This window comes from Poromitra crassiceps, assembly GCF_964638095.1.
Source record: "Poromitra crassiceps genome assembly, chromosome: 6".
NCBI lineage: Eukaryota > Metazoa > Chordata > Actinopteri > Beryciformes > Melamphaidae > Poromitra > Poromitra crassiceps.
In genome coordinates, this window is record NC_139627.1 from 17,340,077 (window position 1) to 17,362,569 (window position 22,493).

Consider the following 22,493-nt stretch of genomic DNA (forward strand, 5'->3'; position numbering starts at 1 on the left):
TCCTCTATCTCTCCGTTTCACCTCCCCAATCCTGTTCTTGGTCGTCTGCAGGCTCCTCCTCTCTCTTCCTCTTTTCTTTCACTCTATCTTCAGTTGTTACTGTTTTTGGTAACACTTTCGAAAAAGGGTCATTCATTAAGGGTTAGTCCTTATGCAACTTTTTAGATCCATTCAAATGTATACAAACTTTTTTCTTGTTTGCATTTTAAAGTAATATTCTTGAAGAGGAGGACTTCTAGATGGACAATGTGTGCTTCTAATTGTTATTATTGCACTATACTTAGAATGTTTTTTTTTTTTTGCTCCAACAATATCAAGTACATTTAAAACTCATTTTTAGCTCTTACAAACTGCTATTTCTTATATCAAGAGCCCTGTGTTTTTGCTGTGCATATGACAAGAACACCCATAGAAAACCTCTTGAACTCTTCAACTTCTGCAAAATGTCTGTTCCTCACACTTCTGGAAAGACTGTACAGTAATGTGTTGACTAATATTTCAGTTTCACATATATGTGTGTGTGTCTCATTCAAGCGCTTTGAGTGTCTAGAAAGATGCTATATAAATCAAATCAATTATTATTATTATTATTATTATTATTATTATTATTATTATTATTATTATTATTTAGTAAGGAGTTAGAAGTATTGATGGATGCAATCAATCAAGAAGTTATTTTTTTCCACCGATTCCATTCCTCCTTTCATTTCTGTCAGGCCAAAGCATGTCATTTTGTTATTTGTGTGGAAAAAAATGAAAAGGTCAAATTAGATTATTACTGTACTAGTTAAAAGTGCAACGCGTAACTAAAACAAAGGACTTTTGGAGAGTTTTGTTCTGTAGTTTTGTATTAGTTTTGCAAAATGATCAAGGGCTGTTACCTGTTGTGACACATAGACCAGATGGAGAAGTGTTGAATCAATTAAAGGATAATTCAACCCAAAAATGAAAACGCTGTCATCATCTCCTCACCACCCTCATGACAAAAGAAACACAGGTGAAATGTGTTAGTCCATATAACACATGGGTGCCAGGAAAACTTTGTATCTGAAGGCAATGGGAACCTGTTCTTTAGCGTTCCAAAAAAAAACCAATCACACTGTAAAAAACCTACACAGTACACCAGTATAAACAATCACAATGTAAAAAACCTACACAGTACACCAGTATAAACAATCACAATGTAAAAAACCTATACAATACACCAGTATAAACAATCACAATGTAAAAAACCTATACAATACACCAGTATAAACAATCACAATGTAAAAAACCTATACAATACACCAGTATAAACAATCACAATGTAAAAAACCTATACAATACACCAGTATAAACAATCACAATGTAAAAAACCTATACAGTACACCAGTATAAACAATCACACTGTAAAAAACCTATACAGTACACCAGTATTTGTTGCAAATCAATCTTGCACTAAATGATGCTGTCAAATAAATATAGGACTTTTTGGAACACTGAAGAACAGGTCCCCACTGACTTCAGTTGTTTTTGACAAGGCTGCTATGGAGTTGTGCTATAGCAACCTCCCTGTGTGTTAAGGACAAACTTCACCTGTCTTTCAGCTGGCATGAGGGGGAGGAGCTAACCTCACCTGTGTTTCAGCTGGCATGAGGCTGAGTAGATGACAGAATTTCCATTTTTGGGTGAACTGTTCCTTTAAGAAAAACTAAAAGGCATGGAGTCACTATCTCTCATGATTCATTCTGATCCAGTTCATGCATGTTGCATGGAGTAACAGTCACAGAGCGCACTCCGGACTTCAAATAGAAAACAGAGAGGTGTGGCAAGTGTTTGCATACTATGTGTATGATTTGCCTAAGACTAAACATGAAACCGATGACATGTACAGATATCGGGGGAGAGGTCAGCGTCTGATACTGCCATCAAATCCTTTTAGATGGACATTATACACTCTGGGTGTGTGTCTATGGTAGGTTGTAAGGGGCTACTGCACTATGCAATCACAGATATGTACAGTCATTCTGTTAACTGGCAGCTAAGTGTGGAGTGCAAGGTTGCAGTAGGCTATAATACACTTTAACATCCCAGTGTGCAACAGATAGATCATGCAAAAGTGTGTATTGAATGTAGGTGGACAAATTCTTCCTTATGACTAATTTTTCCATTAGAAATATTTCTATTGTGTTGCTCCAGTCACTATTTACTTAAAATTGGAAGCTCATTTATTGTTTAACCTTCAGTGTGTCAAGAGAGTTATTGGGGAGAACGGAAGCCGTCACTCCATCCTCTGGAAGTGAAGGTGGTAGCTCGGCCCGCTCTCTGTATACAATTTACTTTGTGCAACTTAGCTGCTGCAAGTAAACAGTCATGTTGTAATAAGATGGTACATTACAGTGGGTTTCATATCAGTGCAGCTGGCTGCTACACTACCTTATTATTAGAATACCATGTGGTTCTCAAACCCTTTTGGCTTCAGGACCCCCTCTCCCTGAATCAAAGTACCCCCTTTACCCGACTACAACATTTTGCTTAGAAAACGGCAAGAGAAAACTATAGCATTATGATGCAATGAATGATAACCCACCTTTTGAAGAATATAACATTACAAAACATGAAATGAAAGAGTTACAATGAGTGCCTCCTGAGCAGATTTATTTTAACGTTTCATTTATTTCCGTGATTTATTCTTACCGTTTTCCATTACCCACTTTCTCTCAAGTACCCCCTGTAGTACCTCCATGTACCCCTAGGGCCTAAGGGTACATGTACCCCAGTTTGGGGAGCACTGCCATATGCTACAGATTCTATAGCAGAGAAGCCACTGGGGCCAGCTGTCTTCCAGTATGCATATGGTGTTAGTGCAACTTCCCTGGTGCTTCTATTATGTAGTGGTCATTTGACAAGCTTCTGTTTCACTTTTACACATCATCCTTTTACAACAATCTGGACAACTTTAAAAACAAAACAAAAAACAAATGGCAACCATTTATTCACTGTTGGTACATGGATACAAAACAGTGAACTGAAACTGAGATTCAATCATATGAGAAAATGTATTCACATTTACTATTTTGTGAGGACTGAAATTGTGCAAACATTTTTTTTTTTACCAACACCACAAATAGAAAACCAAGTTGAGGTTAAAGCGATGATTGCTCTCTGGGCTGGCACATATGATATGAACAAAACTAGCTCTGCTGTTGCCTCCTCACTCTGAGTTTGGTAGGAAGTGCAAAACCTCACAAAGGAAAAGTTGAGCATAGAAGTGACTTTCTTTCTATGTACGTTCATATAGAGTTTTGAGCCAACTGTTAAAACAGATGTAAGTCCTGTCTAGACCCCAGGACTTAAACTAATTTGCATTTTCTGCTGAAAATGTGTGTGTGCACACACACACCTGTCCCCTGTGTGTATCTGTGTGAACACTGAAGTGTGAAGTTTGAATGAAGTTTCTAGCAAGAAGTATGAATGAGTATGAAAGTGCAGTTTGAAGATTCCACCCATTGATTTGCATTGTGAAAATATAGTGTTTAAACGGCGATTGCCAAAAGTACAAAACATTTCAAAAGGTTTAATACAAGCAATAGATTCCTCAACAAGCTGAACATTTTAAAATTTGAACAGAGCTTCTAACTCAAAGTATGAAGGACGAGATAAGTGCCGAAAACTGCAGAAGAATAAGGATAAAGAGTGGGAATATTATACCGGTAATTGCTGCTAGTGCTAGAAAGTAGTAGTAGTAGAGCTAGTAATGTTAGCAGTTAGCCAACTTATTTGGGGGGTTTCCCAGGGGTGTTTGTCAGTTTGTAGAAATGTTAATTTAATAATTTTGAGTGGATCAATTGTTTTGGAAATATCTAATGACCTTATTAATTGTTGAATTTAATATTGTGGAATATTATGAACCAGGTAACTAATGCTATGAGATCATTGATTACCAAATCAAATCTAAATGTCACAGTAGGAGTCAGCTACTATGTAAAGATGGAGGCTGCAGCTCTGTGGGAGAGTTGCCAAGAGCTCTGGTATCACAATCGGTATCGGCAGATATCCAAATTCAGGTATCGGAATCGGATTAACAGAAAAAAGTGGATCGGTGCATCTCTATCAAATCAAATAGTTTGAGAATATGTTCTGTGGCTGTGGTCAGTGGTTTGTACATGGGATAGTTTTCCAGGCGCATACCTCAGCCGAGCAGAGGTAAGAAAACATGAGCAGGATGTTACCAAGGGGTACATGTGCTTCCTGTTCCTTTCATACAACCAACTACACTGATCAGAAGGGATAAGAGAAGCCAAAGCAGCATCAGTAGTCTCACGATAACTTTATGACCAAAATTATGATTTTCTTTTAATCAATAGGCATTTTAGATATAGGATCAAACAAAACTAGACAACGTGAACTTTAAAAAAACAAGCCCAAAATGATCTTGTATTTTGCAGAGGAAAAAAAGGCAGAAATTTGGTCATGTTTTTCCTGTTGTTTACAGAAAGCAAACCTAAAGTCACATTCTTCTCAGCATCTCTCGTCCCCGAAAAGCCTTTCACATATTGCTGCCAAACTAACACTGGTTGCTGAAATTGATAAAGACAATGAACATGGTCTTAACCTGGTAACAGTAGGACGCTTAAGAGACAGAATGGACATAACTCTGATCAAACAAATACTTAGAACACAAATAGAAACTTTTTGTATATGGTAAAGCCAGCATTTATAACTACGAGAGGTAAGAAACATGTCAACATTTTGGGAGATTCGATTTGACATCTTACCAATAGTAAGACAAGAAGATAGAGTCCCTTCTCTTCTCTGTGCGTGTAGTAGAAAAATAGCGAGCACTAGTTAGCTTAGCACAATGAATGGTAGTCAATAGTATGGCTAGCCTACCCCTGTTACAATGAGAAAAACATAAAAAAAAAAAAAAAAACATAAAACATAAAATGCTTCCATACTGCTCAACTGGTGTAATCCAAGTCTCCACAAGCCCTCAGATGCCAAGTTGACTTGAAAAGACATAATCTTTTACACCCAGTTTCTAGCTGAAATACAACCATGTGCAGCAGCTGGACGTCCACTTCTTATTCTTCGTCGAGCACCTGGCTACGGTGCACATTTTTGCTCATGTTAACAGGGGTAGGCTAGCCGTACCATTGATTAACATTCATTGTGCTAAGCTAACTAGCATTTGCTACTTTTCTAATGCATGCACAGAGAAGGGAGTCTATATCTTCTTTTCTTACCATTGGGAAGATGTCAAATAGGTGAATCTCCCATAATGTTGGCGTGCTCCTTTAACTTGTTGTGTTTGCCATCAGTGAGCCATCCCACACATCCCAGGCCATGTTCATCACTTTCCTCCTGGTATACGCTACATCAATCCAGGTTGAAGTGGGCAGAGGTCAATATTTGAACGATTGACTCTTTCTTCCACAAGATGAGCGTGTTGTGTTGTACTGAATTAGTCTCATCCCATTTAGACCTCTGCCTTACTTACACACACGTCCATGTTGTCTCAGTGTCATTTCTGTTCCGCAATGTTTTTTGGTCGCCCGCCTACTTCCTCCTCCTGAGCCGGCCTCTCCTTCCTCTGGCGGAGGAGGGGCCGGCGTTCTCCGAGGGGCTGTCCGGGATGTTGATTTGTCCTTCTTGGATTTCGTTGCGGGCCTCCGGAGGCAGGCTTTCGATCTGCTGCTGGGAGTCCAGATAAAACATCACGTCTCTCAGCTGCTCCTGCAGCTCCGCTATCCTCCCGTCCTTACACTCTCCTGCCAAGACAGCAGTCAGTCAGAGAGACAGTCCGTACACTCGCCTATATCCCAAAACTGTAAACAGCTTTTTGCAGGCATTCATTTAGTTTGACAGTTATTGAGAGTTGATTCGAGTTCATTTGTGGACCTGCGGTGTCATTCATGCACAAATTACATCAGTGGTGCACAACTTACCTCAAATCAACTCTCAACTGTCAAACTAAACGAATGCTTGCAAAATTGTTTACAGTTTTCGGATATTCTACTGATTTTGTTATGATACAAACAAAGCTGGTTGAAAATTGGTGGAGTGTTGCTTTAACCACCATGGAAACAAATGTGTTATACTACAACCCAGGTTTCACGAGTGAAGAGTGAGACAGGAGCAGCACTGAACCATTTATTACTAGGGCTGGGTATTGGTTCAAATTTCAAGAATCGATTCGATTCCGATTCCGATTCACAAGGTTCCGAATTGATTAATCCCGATTCGATTCCGATTCGATTAATTTCAATATCGAGTTTTTTGAGCTGTAACCTGAATTACATGACTGTCCAGTTATGTAACACAGGGGTTCCCAAACTTTTTACCGGTAGATACAAGGGGGAAAAAAGTTGCGGACTGGTTGTCAATTTTAATGGTTTTAGTTACACATATATTTACTCACCAGGTGGTGACAAAGGGTAAATAACAGCCTTTTCATCTGTCAATAAAGACACTTTCACAATTATGCACAGTGATTTGATTTCAACCTATATAATTTCTAAAAGTAGATATTAATGATCAAACATTTCCATTTATGTAGCAGTATTTATGTTTTTGTTTAAACTACAAACATAAATAAACGTCAACTTGAAAATATGTTTCAACTACCACACACAGCCTATAATATTATAGCCTATGTTTATTAAAATAAAAAAATCGATCTCTGGACATATGAATCGATATCAAAGGATAAAAATAAAAATAGATTAAAAATCGGAGAATCGATTTTTTTTTAACCCAGCCCTATTTATTACTGTATAAAACATTAGAAACCACCCAAGTCCCACCATGGTGAAGCCTGCAGTGAACGACCATCGGGCCAAGATGTGTTGTGTGTAGTAGTTGTGTAGATGTGTTGTGTGTAGTAGTTGTGTAGATGGGTTGTGTGTAGTAGTTGTGTAGATGTGTTGTGTAGTAGGCTATAATCCAAGCTGGCGTGCCTGTGTGTGTCATTACAGTGACACATGTGGCCTTGTTGGCACTCACATACAACAATACAAACACGTACAACATCCCTTCATTTGTAAATAAAGACATTAGCACAAACCTTTAGTTTGACTTATTTTCTAATGCAAATTCTTACTAAGCTATAGAATGTAGGCAAGCCACAATGTCACAACAGTGCTGTGTGGCCTTCCTGTAGGGAAATAAAACCTGACTTGTAAAACCTGACCAATGTGTGTGTGATGTAGAGACTGAGAAGCAGCTGCACACAGCCTGTACTAACATCACCCAGGATGTTGAAACCATGCATGTATTAAAAGCACTGGATAGGGGACGAGCCACGCCCAGCCATGCATTCGGACGGAGGTTGCTCATTGGCGCATGAAGTCATCATGGGGGGTTTTTCTTCCTGGTTCTACTTCCTGACCATGCGGCCTAAGGCGAAGTGCGCATGTGTGCCATGACGTATTCCATGACGTCTCCCACCCCTCCCACCCATGGATGTATTAAAAGAAGAAAATACACCTGCCGTATACGGCTCTTAGTGGCTTCTGAAGAAAAAATGCCCCATAAAAAATTATTTGATAATTAAAAGAGTCGTTTTATACTTTGAGTGACACCCGGAAAAAAATCCCCCTGGGTTTAACAGCTGCCGGGGTCCCCATGCAAGTGGATGGGAATTTTCCTTTCTGGGCTGCATGGCGTCACGTGACTTGCAATAGAGAGCTTCGCCACCATGTTCAAATGGCATCACAGCCCAGCGCTATTCCTGGGGGCTTGGTTGAAACACTGCAGGTGGAGGAAGCTCTCAGACATCACAGGGCGGAGCAGCAACCATGTTGGAAGACCACCACGGAACCCCAGCGCTGCCTAGTCCGATTTACTGCTGTCCACATGGCTAAACACCACGGGCAGCTTTTGTTGTGTGGCTGGCTGTTCCAGAAGCAAAACAATTGCCAGAAAAAAGAAGAGCACTCAATAACTCACAAAGATGTCAAGCCGGCATGATTGGTAAGTATGAAAAGCAAACTGAAATAATATCGAGTTGCTGGTCTTCCACTAACTACTCAGTGTGGTCTTCCAACCATATATATGGTTGTTATGGTGTTTATGCTTCAGCAAAGGCCTGGTATGCAAAACGCATCAAGCACCAAAGCACTGAATGAGAGAGCGTCTTCCTTTGGTGAGTAAGCCTGACCAAATCCCTCATCATGTTTGGTGAGTAAGCCTGACCAAATCCCTCATCATGTTTGGTGAGTAAGCCTGACCAAATCCCTCATCATCTTTGGTGAGTAAGCCTGACCAAATCCCTCATCAAAATACACAAATACGTGGAACCCAAAGTTTCCACGTCAACAAAGAACTGGACAACATTGGTTTTAAACAATCATCTTGAGCAGAGCTGACTGATGGAGAAAGAATGCACTTAGGTCAATAAGCATTTACTCCAAACTACCATCACACCTGGACAGTGGTCATCATAGGCACAGCTGCACAGACATGAGCAACAGAGACCTGGACAGTGATCATCATAGGCACAGCTGCACAGACATGAGCAACAGAGACCTGGACAGTGGTCATCATAGGCACAGCTGCACAGACATGAGCAACAGAGACCTGGACAGTGGTCATCATTAGGGCTGTGAATCTTCACTGGCCTCACGATTCGATTAGATTACGATTCATCTGTCAACGATTCGATTCGATTCGATTAAACGATGCATCACGATGCATCGCGATGCATCTTAAATCGATGCATCACTTTTTCCGCAATACATGATTTATTTTTTCTCCCTTTCTTTTTTCTCACTGTGTGGCTACTTTTAAAATAAAAGTGCATTTGGAATTGCATTGTATTATGATCCATAATTAAAATAAACAACTGCATGTACTTACATTCTATTTTATTTGATAAAAATAATAATAATCGATTTTTGATATTTGTTAATTGATGCAGAATCGTGCACGTCCGCATCGCGATGCATCTTATAATCGATTATTTTTGACACCCCTAGTCATCATAGGCACAGCTGCACAGACATGAGCAACAGAGACCTGGACAGTGATCATCATAGGCACAGCTGCACAGACATGAGCAACAGAGACCTGGACAGTGATCATCATAGGCACAGCTGCACAGACATGAGCAACAGAGACCTGGACAGTGAGCATCATAGGCACAGCTGCACAGACATGAGCAACAGAGACCTGGACAGTGATCATCATAGGCACAGCTGCACAGACATGAGCAACAGAGACCTGGACAGTGGTCATCATAGGCACAGCTGCACAGACATGAGCAACAGAGACCTGGACAGTGAGCATCATAGGCACAGCTGCACAGACATGAGCAACAGAGACCTGGACAGTGATCATCATAGGCACAGCTGCACAGACATGAGCAACAGAGACCTGGACAGTGGTCATCATAGGCACAGCTGCACAGACATGAGCAACAGTGTCATCCTGTGAGTCCAGGCAGTTCAGTGCTGGAGAAGCAGCTGCGGGCAGACGGTCGCCTTTATTTTCGCCGATCTTGACTTGAAGAAGAGATGTCGGTGACTTTGAACGAATTGTTGGCGCACGTTTAAAGTCTGCTGAACAGCCACCATGATAAGAATGTGACAAACAGACTGAGCTACAGACATGGCTTGCTGCCAAACTATAATTTGTTTATGATTTGCAAATGATACTCAACGAATGAGGAAGTTTTCTCTGCTGTTGGAGATGCCTGCACAAGTACAAGCCTTCAGCTTCAGGCTCATATGACCCCGCCCGTCTCTATGGCCTTGCTGCCATTCTGCAAGGGTTGTGTGGAATCAATGGAGGGTCAATGGTGACAGATAAAATGCATGGTGGTGAATCACTAATCACTACTCTCTCCTGGTGACGCACTAAGGCACTGGGTGGCTTCTTGCGTTTTCTCAAGTGACTGAAAGAATAATGATGGGGGAAATTGTCAATACTTTGTTTGAGCATTTTGTCAAACCCAAATCCACTCGGGAGAATGGCAAAAACATATTTTTCCGCCGAGAAACTCTGCGGTTGCGGCGATACTCCTGTACTTGTTTAATTGCTGTTATCGAGTTTATTTCTGCAATAACTGCACTTTATGGCCGTTTAAACTAGACGAACATTGACATTGCTCAGTGGTAGAGCTGTCGCCTCACAGTCAGAAGGTCCTGAGTTCGATTCTCGCCTGGGACACTGTGGGCGCTGTGGTTGTGTTCCCCCCCATATCTTCAGTGCCTACTGCCCAGGTGGGGTATCTCGTCGTAAGGGCCTTTCTCTCTGTGTGGAGTTTGCATGTTCTCCCCGTGCTCCCCCAGGGGGTTCCTCCGTATATAACCCCCCCACCAAAAACATGCAGAAGATCAGATCGTCATCGTCATCCGACCAGTGACGACAACATCCGAAGTTGGTCCCCGGGCGCTGTACGAGAAAGCGACCACTGCTCCTGGCCGGCCCCCCGGAGGAAAGGACATGCCTGGATGGGTTAAATGCAGAGGACACTTTTCACCGGCCACCGTCAGCATGAGTGTGTTGTGGCCGCATGCATGTATTGTGGTGTTCGTGTGACAATAAAAGACGGACAGAGACGGACAGGCAGGGAGGCGGCCATTATTGTTTTGTTAGTGCAGTGCTAGTGTCGTTCCTGATTGGCCAACTTGCGCTGTCAATCACAGGGCACTGAGCGCAGTCGCTGATTGGCTCATCCACTTTGCAGCTTCTGCTTAAAGCCCTCCCAGAGCTTGAGGCCAGACGGTGCCGCAGAACGAAATGAAATGTGAGTCCACGTGACCGGCTGGTTTACCAGGCTAGTTGAAGTGTCCTTGAGAAAAAGAACCAAACCCCGACCTGCTCATTCATTACAAGTCGATCTAGATAAGTGTTAAGACAATTCCTAAGATGTCAGTCTAAATGTAAAAAAACAAATGAATAAAAACAACAGGCGGTGCAAAGGGTAAACGGGTGTAGCCAAACGAAACATTCCAACCGAGCATTCCTGGCACCCCTCCTTCCCGACCTGCTATACTGGATATATTTCTTGAGCCTGGCATTATATTGACTGATTGGTTGGATGCTAGCAGTAGTAGATGGTAGCAAGCTGAGCTGACAGACGACCAGGCAGCTGGCTGACTCAAAATTGAACATACATTTCCTGTGCTGCTCAGGCTGTAGAAGGAGCAGTGAGATACAGCATCGGAGATGGAGATGCTAGATTTGGTGAAGCTGCTGGCACGTGGTGAAACATGATGCAATGGCAGTAGTGGCTGAACAAAGCCAGAACGATGGACCCAATCCAAACGTCCAGCGCACAGACCTGTGGACTGAGCCCTCGCGAGTCTTCAGTCGCACGTGCCATGATCACGTGCCATGATCACGTGCCATGATCACGTGCCATGGCTGATCAACGTCATGATGTCTGTGTCAGAGACAGGGCTACAACTAAGCCGCTGATAGTGGAGCTGCTCAGTGGCCAGCAGATCAGACTGTGGTTGTACTGGTCAGCTTCCAGGTATGAATGTGTGTGTGGATGTGAACAGAGCACTCCTGAAAAAGAGAGCATTGCTCTCAGTGAGACTCCCCCTGTATAAATAAAGGTAAAAAAAAATAGACAGGCCTAAAGACTACAATAACACAATTCATTTTGATTCGCTCGATGGCCTGTGCTTCTACATATTTCTGTGTCATGATGATGTGGTAGGCAATTGTTTTACACATTCATAATAAGTTCATTTTGTTTGGCAAGTGGAAAACCTACGTCGTCACATGCGTACTGCAATGAATTGTGGGTAATTAAATCAGTGAAGTCTGGTCTGGCAAAGTCTGCACCCCAAGAGGACTCTCTGTCTGGAAGTCTGCAGAAAGCCCGCTTGAGCCCCCTTGTGGACTGGATGAAGTGTATATTTGGAGCCCCGGGAAGGCGACCGCAAAGTATGCGAGTCTGCAGGTGAGTCTGCAGGTGAGTCTGGAGGTGAGTCTGCAGGTGAGTCTGCAGGTGAGTCTGCAGGTGAGTCTGCAGGTGCGGTGAAGTCCGGGGATTGGATTGGGCCATGATGTACGAAGCCGGTGACAGTGAGTACCTCTGCCTCAGGGAGGGGACAATAAACATGACCTGATGACCATTCACTGTCTGCTTCAGCTAGTAGCAAGGTTTTTTTCATATTTTATGAAGAAAATGTTGACCAGCGTCTTCTAGAGACGAGCCTCTTGGACACCTGGAAATCCCGTAAGGTGTCATCATGACTTGGAAAAAGTCCTTTGAAGGGTGTGTTTGTATTTTGACCTGGTACTCACCACTCTCTCTCGCTTTGCGTTCCTCCTCTGCCAGCTGGGCCTGGAGCTCGAGCTGATTGGATCTCATACAGCGGTTCATCTCCTGCTCGTCCTTCAGCTCCTGGCTGAGCTTCCCCACGCGAGTGTTCAACTGACTACACCTGAAGGCAGAGATGTAGACTGTTCAACTGGCTACACCTGAAGGCAGAGATATAGACTGTTCAACTGGCTACACCTGAAGGCAGAGATATAGACTGTTCAACTGGCTACACCTGAAGGCAGAGATATAGACTGTTCAACTGGCTACACCTGAAGGCAGAGATGTAGACTGTTCAACTGGCTACACCTGAAGGCAGAGATATAGACTGTTCAACTGGCTACACCTGAAGGCAGAGATATAGACTGTTCAACTGGCTACACCTGAAGGCAGAGATGTAGACTGTTCAACTGGCTACACCTGAAGGCAGAGATATAGACTGTTCAACTGGCTACACCTGAAGGCAGAGATATAGACTGTTCAACTGGCTACACCTGAAGGCAGAGATGTAGACTGTTCAACTGGCTACACCTGAAGGCAGAGATGTAGACTGTTCAACTGGCTACACCTGAAGGCAGAGATGTAGACCGTTCAACTGGCTACACCTGAAGGCAGAGATGTAGACTGTTCAACTGGCTACACCTGAAGGCAGAGATGTAGACTGTTCAACTGGCTACACCTGAAGGCAGAGATATAGACTGTTCAACTGGCTACACCTGAAGGCAGAGATATAGACTGTTCAACTGGCTACACCTGAAGGCAGAGATATAGACTGTTCAACTGGCTACACCTGAAGGCAGAGATATAGACTGTTCAACTGGCTACACCTGAAGGCAGAGATGTAGACCGTTCAACTGGCTACACCTGAAGGCAGAGATATAGACCGTTCAACTGGCTACACCTGAAGGCAGAGATGTAGACTGTTCAACTGGCTACACCTGAAGGCAGAGATGTAGACTGTTCAACTGGCTACACCTGAACGCAGAGATGTAGACTGTTCAACTGGCTACACCTGAAGGCAGAGGTGTAGACTGTTCAACTGGCTACACCTGAAGGCAGAGGTGTAGACTGTTCAACTGGCTACACCTGAAGGCAGAGATATAGACTGTTCAACTGGCTACACCTGAAGGCAGAGATATAGACTGTTCAACTGGCTACACCTGAAGGCAGAGATATAGACTGTTCAACTGGCTACACCTGAAGGCAGAGATATAGACTGTTCAACTGGCTACACCTGAAGGCAGAGATGTAGACTGTTCAACTGGTGTGTGATACACTCAGGAGATCAGGAGGGATTGTGTCTTTGAAGCAAAGTTTCCATTGTGTGCGTGTGTGTGTGTGTGTGTGTGTGTGTGTGTGTGTGTGTGTGTGTGTGTGTGTAAAGCACAGAGTTGGGATTGGCTCGCAGGTGAACACACCTCTAATTAGCAGAGCTGACTACAGGCTCTTACTTGCACAGCAAAATTGCCACTTATCTGGTAGGAAGTTATTATTACCGGTGTGTCTATCAGATAGTAGGAAGTCATTACCGTGTGTCTATCAGATAGGAATTCCAATTGTTATTAAGAGTTCGACTAAAACAGAAAATGGTTCACTAAATATTGTGCAGTGAGACTATATACTTTGAGTTTATTCAGATCTGAGCAGTTAGTGCATAATTTAAGATCTAAGTATGCATATGAATTCACTCACAAAGTAAAAATATGCACTGTGGCCTTTTGGGTCTTGTAGTTTACCTTGTAACACGCTGCTATTTTCTTTTGATCCATTTCATGTCAAGCACTATGAATTGCCTGTGTGTATGAAATGTCCTATACAAACGCCTTGCCTTGGTATGGCTGGATTATGACTATTATGACTGATCAGAAGAAGAGGAGACAGTGTGAAGATGTTGAATGTAACCACAGGAACAAAACATTGATGGATCAAACTGGAAAGATGACTGGTGTGTCAGACGGACACACCAGTCATCTTTCCAGTCTTATCCATCTGAGTGTAGACTGACAGTGTCACTCACATTTTATCCATGCCCTGTTTATCCTTGGATAGCTCCCCTAGCTTTCGCTCCAGGTTATCGCAGCGCTCTATGGTCTCCTTAAACTTAGCCTTCATGTTGTTGATCTGAAACACACACACACACAAACACAGGAGTTTGAGTCTTCGAGATCAGCTATTGCACTCAACTAAACTTGCTCAAAGACTTGAGAGTGGTATCAAAGCTTGACGTTAAGCTTAGCTCTCAGTACCTCCTCAGCGGTTTCTTTCTCCAGATGAACGATCTTATTCTCCCAGTAGATCCTCTGAGACTCCAGTTGACTCGTCAGCAGGTAGGAGTACTGCAGACAACGAAGGAGCGTTAGGGCATTTCTGAGTGTTGGTCTAACAAAGAGAGCAAACCAAAAACACATCTATTCTATCTTCTCACTTACCTCTAGCTGTAGAGCGTCTATCTTCTCCGCATGGCAGATGTCTCCCTGTCCCTCACATTCAAATTGCACCATCTTCCCATCGGTCTTGCTGGCCACAAGCCGATGCACATAGTTATCTACAACACAGGTCACCATGGGCTGGGCGGTCAATGTACTGCCATGGTGCCACACACATACCTACTGTACATTACAGGGTTCCCACAACTTCGATTTCTATCCTTGCGCAAAATATATAAATTCAGGCACTTTCAATGACCCATGTCTATTTAGGGTATGTCTATTTTCAAAAACTTTTTAAGGGCTTGATTTTTTTCAAGGATGTCAAGGACCTGTGTGAACTCATTATATCCAGGTTGCCGGGGGAAGTGGTGTAGCTGTATATTCCACATACAGACTTAATAATAAAATTAGCCCTAGGGGATAGGGAGAAAGATCTTTTTAAACCTCTCCCCTCAAAAGTAGTTTTATTAGTCTAAAGTACAGTAGACTTAATAGCTATACATTTGTGGGCCATACCAACACACACACACACACACACACACACACACACACACACACTGTGTACCTCCTGCGTAGTCCCAGACACGGTGGTTGGTGAGCTGCATGGCGTAAGTATGCTGCGTTTCCTCAAAGTGCTTGTAGGCGTGGCGACTGACATAGCGACCACAACCGATGTGTCCGCAGATCAGACAAATCCACAGGTTCTACGGGGGGAGACCAAACAGATCAGAAAAATCCACAGGTTCTACGGGGGGAGACCAAACAGATCAGAAAAATCCACAGGTTCTACGGGGGGGAGACCAAACAGCAGCGCGTGACAAGAAAGGATTCAATTAAATACAAAACGGTGAAGTGGCTTAAAATCAACACCCGGTCGAGACGGGAATAGATGTAAGTGCTAGTAGTTACCTCCTGCACGCCACACTCAAAGCACTTGTTCTCCTCGACGGGTTCTGGTGTCTGACAGTACCGACATACAGGACACCTGAAGAAGAACAGAGCAGATATTCATGGATACACACACCAGGACACCTGAAGAAGAACAGAGCAGATACACACACCAGGACACCTGAAGAAGAACAGAGCAGATACACACACCAGGACACCTGAAGAAGAACAGAGCAGATACACACACCAGGACACCTGAAGAAGAACAGAGCAGATACACACACCAGGACACCTGAAGAAGAACAGAGCAGATACACACACCAGGACACCTGAAGAAGAACAGAGCAGATATTCATGGATACACACACCAGTACACCTGAAGAAGAACAGAGCAGATACACACACCAGGACCACCGGCCGCTGCAAAACGCCTCTATTGTCACAACCGTGGTCAACGGTCTTTCCTTTTGTCCCAGAGAAGAATGGAGCAAAGCGGAGGCCGAACACAAAAGGCATGAGTGACATGAAGCATGGAGAAATAACCACTGGACACCAGGAGAGTCTGCTGAAAAGCTCAAAGCATGTGATTCTGTCAGTGGTGGAAAGGCTCCCTTCATTTCATTGCTTTATTAGTTTTGTATCTACATGCGATGTCAGCGTTGATCGCAAATTAACATTATGTGAGGAACTGACATGATAATATGGTCATTCCTAGGGGTATTGTTGTGCTGTGTGTGTGTGTGTGTGTGTGCGTGTGCGTGTGCGTGTGTGTGTGTGTGTGTGTGTGTGTGTGTGTGTGTGTGTGTGTGTGTGTGCGTGTGCGTGTGCGTGTGTTACTCACGAGGCGTCTTCCCAGCGCTGGAGACACTGGCTATGGAAGCTGTGGTTGCACAAAGTGGTGAGAACGCCGTTAACCGACTCGTCCATTCTCTCCAGGCACACGGTGCACTTAGGCAGCTCGGTCAACTCCATCACCGGCAGACTGGCTCCCTGAGGAGGGCGGAGCAACGAACGAGTGGGTGAGAGGGGGCGGACGGGAATACAGAAAGGGAGAGAGAGACACACAGAGAGAGAGACAGAGAGAGAGAGAGACACACAGAGAGAGAGACAGGGAGAGAGGGAGAGCGAGAGAGAACGTGCAGTACAATAGATCAGGGATGGACAGCCATGGCCAACTGTGCAATGGACAAATAGAAAAAGAACAATCGCAAAAGAAGTTTAGAGCACAATTTGGATGACGGGGGGTCTGAATCTGCCATTCATATTGTGTCTACAAGATCAGATGGCATTGAAAAACATGAGGACACAGCAAAGACAATAGAATAAAACAACAATAGGGCAAATGGGGGTATTTAACCATAGTGCAACTGACAATAACAACACAAGAACATACAGTATTAGGCAGGAATATACAGTATGAACTACTAGTATTAAAATATCAATCACAGACTGTAGGGTGAGCAAAACTCTAGTAGAACATCTTGAGACAAAGTAAAAATGGAAAGAAGAAAGAAAATAAGGACAGTATTAAAATAAAAACAATAACTGAGTATCAAGATGTACTGTATGCAATAAAACAAATGAGAAAAATGAGAATAATCTGGAGAATCCATTTCTAAAATATAGAATAATATAGAGTGATGAGTAAGAAATCTCATCTTGGGTAAATAAACACCTGCTCAGACTTGATGACCTCGGCCCGCTCCACATAGACCAGCTGGCACACTGCTTCCTCTATGGAGTTGAACTGGTTGCCGTTACACGCTGTGTAGAAACTGTCTGCGTCTGCCTGTCCAGAGACACGGAGAAGAAACGATCAGGGTTGAATGGCAGACATCCCAGATCCAGATCATTACCAAAATCTAATCAACTGATCCTTCAACAGACAAACAGGCAGACGTGGGTCTTCATCGGCGGAGGTACCACTCCAGGAGCATTGACGCTGCGACCTTACCTGTGTACTGAATTTAATCAGAACCATGTATTGGTTGGGGGTGGAGTCCCGTATGATCTTCATATGCTCCATGACATCATTAAAGGGCGCCACGAGCTTCATGAGGTCGTGGCTGGTCATGGTAGCAGGGACAGTCAGAATGCACAGCATGGCGCTACGTCTCACATCTTCAGTCAGTGATGTCATTTTGCTGCGAAAGAAAGTATAATAAATCATCATATCATGTTGAAATCAGTGGTGTTGTCTACGTGATACGCAGGTATACGCAGTATACAGTATACACACTGCGAAATGACTCAGATTTGCGTATGCGCACTGGGAAATGCGCTATGATACGTATCGTTTTCAATTTCCATTCATAAAATTCACCCTGTGCGCTCTGTGTGTTACCCTACGTTCACACACAGCACCCAAGCCTTGCCTTTACCCACGCTTTTAAATAGGCGTCCTTTTTAGTCAATGAGGCTGTGTACACAGGGCGCCTCAACGTGAACCTTCCGTGTACCCACGCCTCGCCTGAGCTGCGCCGATTTTTACGTGAGTTCTATTTTCAAGCCGACTAGGCGCGTGAAGGCAGACTTTTTCTGTCAAGCCATGAAAGAAAAACGCGACAATATCCGTGGGAAATGGCAAAGTCAACTGAATTTCAAAATAAAATGGTGTTACAGCGTTGAGCAGAGAGAGAGAGATTGACGGGTGCCTATCACGTGGGGCTTTCTCCCCGTCGGTAAACACATCTTCAGGAGAGAGAATAGCGACCGAAGAAGCAAGATGAAGCTGATAGCTGAAGCCAGAGCCGTATAATAGAAGAGTTCCGACAACTCCATTCCCTCCAATGGATCAGTTTTTTTCCAGGAAGTAAGGTCCTGGAACTCTTGAGTAAAAAAAGCAGCACTGTCGAGTTGCAGCAAAATAAGACGGTTTGTGTTGTACTTTGAAAGGGTTTTTCATCCCTTGAATCAAATTGTACATTATCAGCTTGATTTTAGCATGCAAAAGTAGCGCGAGACCCATTCCTGGCTGTTCATTGGCTAATGAGTCTCGCATTTTGGTCCTCCGACCTCCGCTGACGGACGGCACTCTCTCTCTAGAGGACACTAGCTGAAGCTATTCTGTAAATTTGGGGAGGAACAACAACAACAAAAAATTGGTCGAATGTCCGCCCACTTCCGGCCGAAGACGGTGTCAGAGTCAGTATACCTTCTGAAAAAAGGTAGACTACACCACTGGTTGAAATAGCATAGATACTCGATTAAAGCGGTTACGAGAAACTTTTAACTGGTTATATAACAGTCTAAATGTAATAGTGACGCCTCACATCTTACCTATACCTACAACAGCAAATGAGACCATCAGCGAGTCCTATATCATTTTTCTAAATCCTGTGCGCTGACCGGACATAGTGTCCGTCACATGACCGGACATAGTGTCCGTCACATGACATGTCACATGACATGTCACATGTCACGTTTGTGTGAAACTGGTTATAATTGTTGTCCCTGCCGTCGGATGAAGCAGTGATGTGTTAACCTTATGCAGTAAATCAAACAGCAGGATGAAGCAGTGACGTTAACCTTATGCAGTAAATCAAACAGCAGGGGAGGCTTGCTGACAGGGAGAAGCCCTGCACAGCCTGTCACGGCTCAGACAGCCCGCTGGAGACAGCGGGAGGAGCCTCGGCGTTCAGGAAATGCAGTTTTCCTTCCGGGGCGAACAGTACCGCTTTTGTACACAGGGGCCGCTACAATCAACACAAAATGAAAGTCCATCATAGCTGTTTTAAAGCAGCCAATGAATACATACGAGGCGTGACTCACTTGGTCTTGTAGAGGTGCATGATACCGTGGACGATCTCCACGGAGGGGTTCCCGCTGAAGAAAGAGATCTCGTCTGGCAGCTGCTTGGAGGGCGAGTCCGGAGACGTGCCTGCGTCTGCAGTCACGTCCTGTGAACTCTCGCTGCCCTCCTTACTGTCCGAGTCGCTCTTTGCAGCCTGAGACTCACTGTCCCCATCTCCTGTGTCTCCAGTGTCTTCACCCCCTCCTTTATCTAGAGCAGTCAAAATGGAGGAAACTCAATCGTAAAAAAGAAAGACTCAGTAGAGGCCCGACACGGTTCTGTTCATTTCAAACGTCTAGGTTTAAGAGCATTTTTGTCATGTGTGTGAATGTGAATGCAAGGGACGTGCTTACCTGGATTAGGTTCAAAGGTCTCAATGACCATGTCTCCCATGGCTCTGCTACCAATGTGCTGGTGCAGGACAGCTGTTCGCTCCAGCTCCGTCTTTCCGGCCAGGGAGAGCTTGGCCAAGCCCAGAGCCTTCTCCTGCAGTTCCTCCTCTGACATGCCTTCAACTGCAGGGGAGAAGAGATGCAGCGACAGGCCTCAGTTTCTATGGGCTTCATTGGACAAACTGGGCTACACACACCTCACCCCCCCCCCCCCCCCCCCCCCACCATCTCTCTCTCTCTCACACACACACACACACACACACACACACGATGGGCATTCATACACAATCACCACAATATAATGTTGTTCTAGTTGTTCAAAAACAACATCCACTGAAGCGATGAACTGACTGACAGGGTCAATTGTTTGAGAGCATTTGCACAAAGCACAAGCTATCCACAAAACGGTGTTACTACTGCGACACTGCTGAGTCACTGGAGCAAGTTTCTGTCACAACAACGGTAGGCTATAGCATGGTCTTCACCTAAACACCAGTGAATGCAACGTTACTAGTGCTGCGATATAAACTCACCAGCTGAGTACTGGAAAGCTTGTGGAGAAGGAGACTGGTCGGCTAATTCCAAACGGATAACGACCAGAGACACACTCATGTGTTATGAAGCAAACGACAATTTTTTGGAGAAAACAAAACAAACGATGACAGCCAGCCACCAGCACGTAGCTATACCGTTAGCTAGTCAGAAGCCTGGCAAGCTAACGTTAGTTAGCATCCACATTCAGATCCTAACTCTACCTAGCAAGATAGCCAAAGAAGGCAGGCGATGCCTTGAAGTTACGTCGCCGTCCGTAACAATTATCTACATTTCTATGTTGATATTATCTGTGGTTTGATCAGCTATGATTTGGTTCCCGTCTGTAACGTTATTATTCCCAGCTGTTTATAGGATGTGCTCTCTTCTTCATATACAATTTTAGACCAAAAAAATCCATCTCAAGCATGTTGCTGCCCCCTACAGGAAAATAATATTCTTCTTCTGTGATGGTTTATGGCAGTTGGCATCCTTTATGTTGCATTACCGCCTCCTTCTGGACTCATCCAGCCACTGTTTCCCTACATTCTGTCCCTCTGGTCTCCTCTGTCATCAGTCTTTTTCTTCTGTGGACCAGGAAAATAATCACAGAAGGTAGACTGATATACTGTATTGTATTATTGACAAACTCAAGTGACAACAATGGTAGGTAAACAAACAAACAAACGGTACATACCATGACAAAATGAATCTCATATTTACTCATTTTATTTAAAAAAGCTTTGACATTCCAGTGTTTTTGTTTTCCCATTTTCTAACAAAAGAAGGAAAAGGTGAGATGACACTCCAGATTGTCAACCATTATTCTGAACCACAACAAAACATCTAGTTGGATCACAAGCATCTTTGCAGTCACGGTTCATTTCGAGCAGTTGGGCGTGAGTCTTCCCATCTATATTTGTAGAGGTGTGTCTGTCAGGGGAACGGGGAGGCTTACATTTTCTCATTACTCTTCAATTTCAGAATAAAAATAATAGTAAAATCAAGAAAACCCAATTCTACACGACCTGCAGTGCCAATAGTCAGTCTACAGTGCTCCTTGGTGGTGCTAGTATTTGTAAACGTCTGCTTACTGTCTCTCATGGGTCATATCTAAATTTGGTTTCCAATTTCCACCGGTCAAAAATGCTTCAACAACAGAAGGTCTTGTTATACATTTTGTATACAGACTGAGAAGAGATATAAATCATTTTGGTTTATGAGAATTTCATGAGAAGGTGGGTGACTAAGGGGGAAATGACAAAAACATAAATACATGACAAAATCTGTATATCTACTGTGGCTGCTTTCAAAACACACGTTCCACTAATGTCCTTGCACACTCACAATGTCCTCAAAAGGTTGCCATCACATTTATTTACAATTAGGTCCAATGTTAAATTCTCTGTGAAACACACCTCTCTGGCCTTAAGCGGTTTAGGGAGAGCCTTTTCACAATGAAATATAATTCTAACAAGAACTGCCTATTTGCGGAGAATAATCGTCTATCTCTAGCGTGTGATCAGATTTGGATCAAAATCGACAAAATCCTCTTGATTATTCTGGGATGTATTCCCAACACACGCAACTTTTGCTTTTTCCTCTCGAAAATGCGTCAATTTTATATTTGTTATAGGCCTACTCAGGCTTAGAATCAAAGGGGGGTGTTCAATATAAACATGATTATGTATGAGAAACTGTAGAGTTGATTTTAGTTCATCAACTGAGTTGATCTTAGTTCGTCGACTGAGTCGATTTCAATTGATCAACTGAGAAGATGGAGAAATACTGCTGCCATAAAGATATTTTTCATAGCTGCGGTGTCACGAGAGACTGTGGTGAACTTCCCTCATAAAAGATCTGAGTAGGAAACAGTCATAATATAATCCTACAGGGTCTCTTAAATAATTTGAATAGTTTCAGTCAGACTTTTAAAACGCATACAAATTTAAAGGATTCTGACTATTTGATCCATGCCTGATTCTTGTTGCGAGGTCAAACTGCATGACAGGCATGTCACATGACCGGCATGTCTCACATGACCGGCATGTCTCACATGACAGGCATGTCACATGACCGGCATCAGACGGGAATTCGACTGAGATTCTGAATTTTTAAAAGGAATATCCCAGTGATGTAGCTTATCCTATCCTTGCTCTTTATAATACTGCGACTACAGAGGTGGTTCCACTTTCAGTACC

General features: G+C 43.5%; 1 protein-coding gene across 1 annotated transcript; it reads right to left on the minus strand.

Moving 5' to 3' along the window:
* Positions 1-3,011: 3,011 nt before the first annotated feature.
* Positions 3,012-20,602, minus strand: LOC310778499 (BRCA1-associated protein-like). The gene is made up of 13 exons (XM_083638943.1): positions 20,295-20,602; positions 19,723-19,884; positions 19,348-19,579; positions 17,531-17,720; positions 17,252-17,365; positions 16,418-16,566; positions 15,598-15,673; positions 15,254-15,392; positions 14,689-14,804; positions 14,506-14,595; positions 14,277-14,380; positions 12,244-12,383; positions 3,012-5,750 (listed from the first exon to the last, which is right to left on the minus strand). Exons 1-13 carry the CDS (start codon positions 20,371-20,373, stop codon positions 5,539-5,541), a joined length of 1,803 nt encoding a protein of 600 aa, XP_083495069.1. The 5' UTR covers positions 20,374-20,602; the 3' UTR covers positions 3,012-5,538.
* Positions 20,603-22,493: the final 1,891 nt, after the last annotated feature.

Coding starts and splice junctions, on each gene's coding strand:
- LOC310778499 (XM_083638943.1), bottom strand. CDS start 20,373: ATGAGTGTGTCTCTGGTCGTTATCCGTTTGGAATTAGCCGACCAGTCT. Junction 15,674..16,417: donor CAGCGCTGGGAAGACGCCTC/GTGAGTAACACA, acceptor GTTCTTCTTCAG/GTGTCCTGTATGTCGGTACT. Junction 14,596..14,688: donor TAGACGCTCTACAGCTAGAG/GTAAGTGAGAAG, acceptor CGTTGTCTGCAG/TACTCCTACCTGCTGACGAG.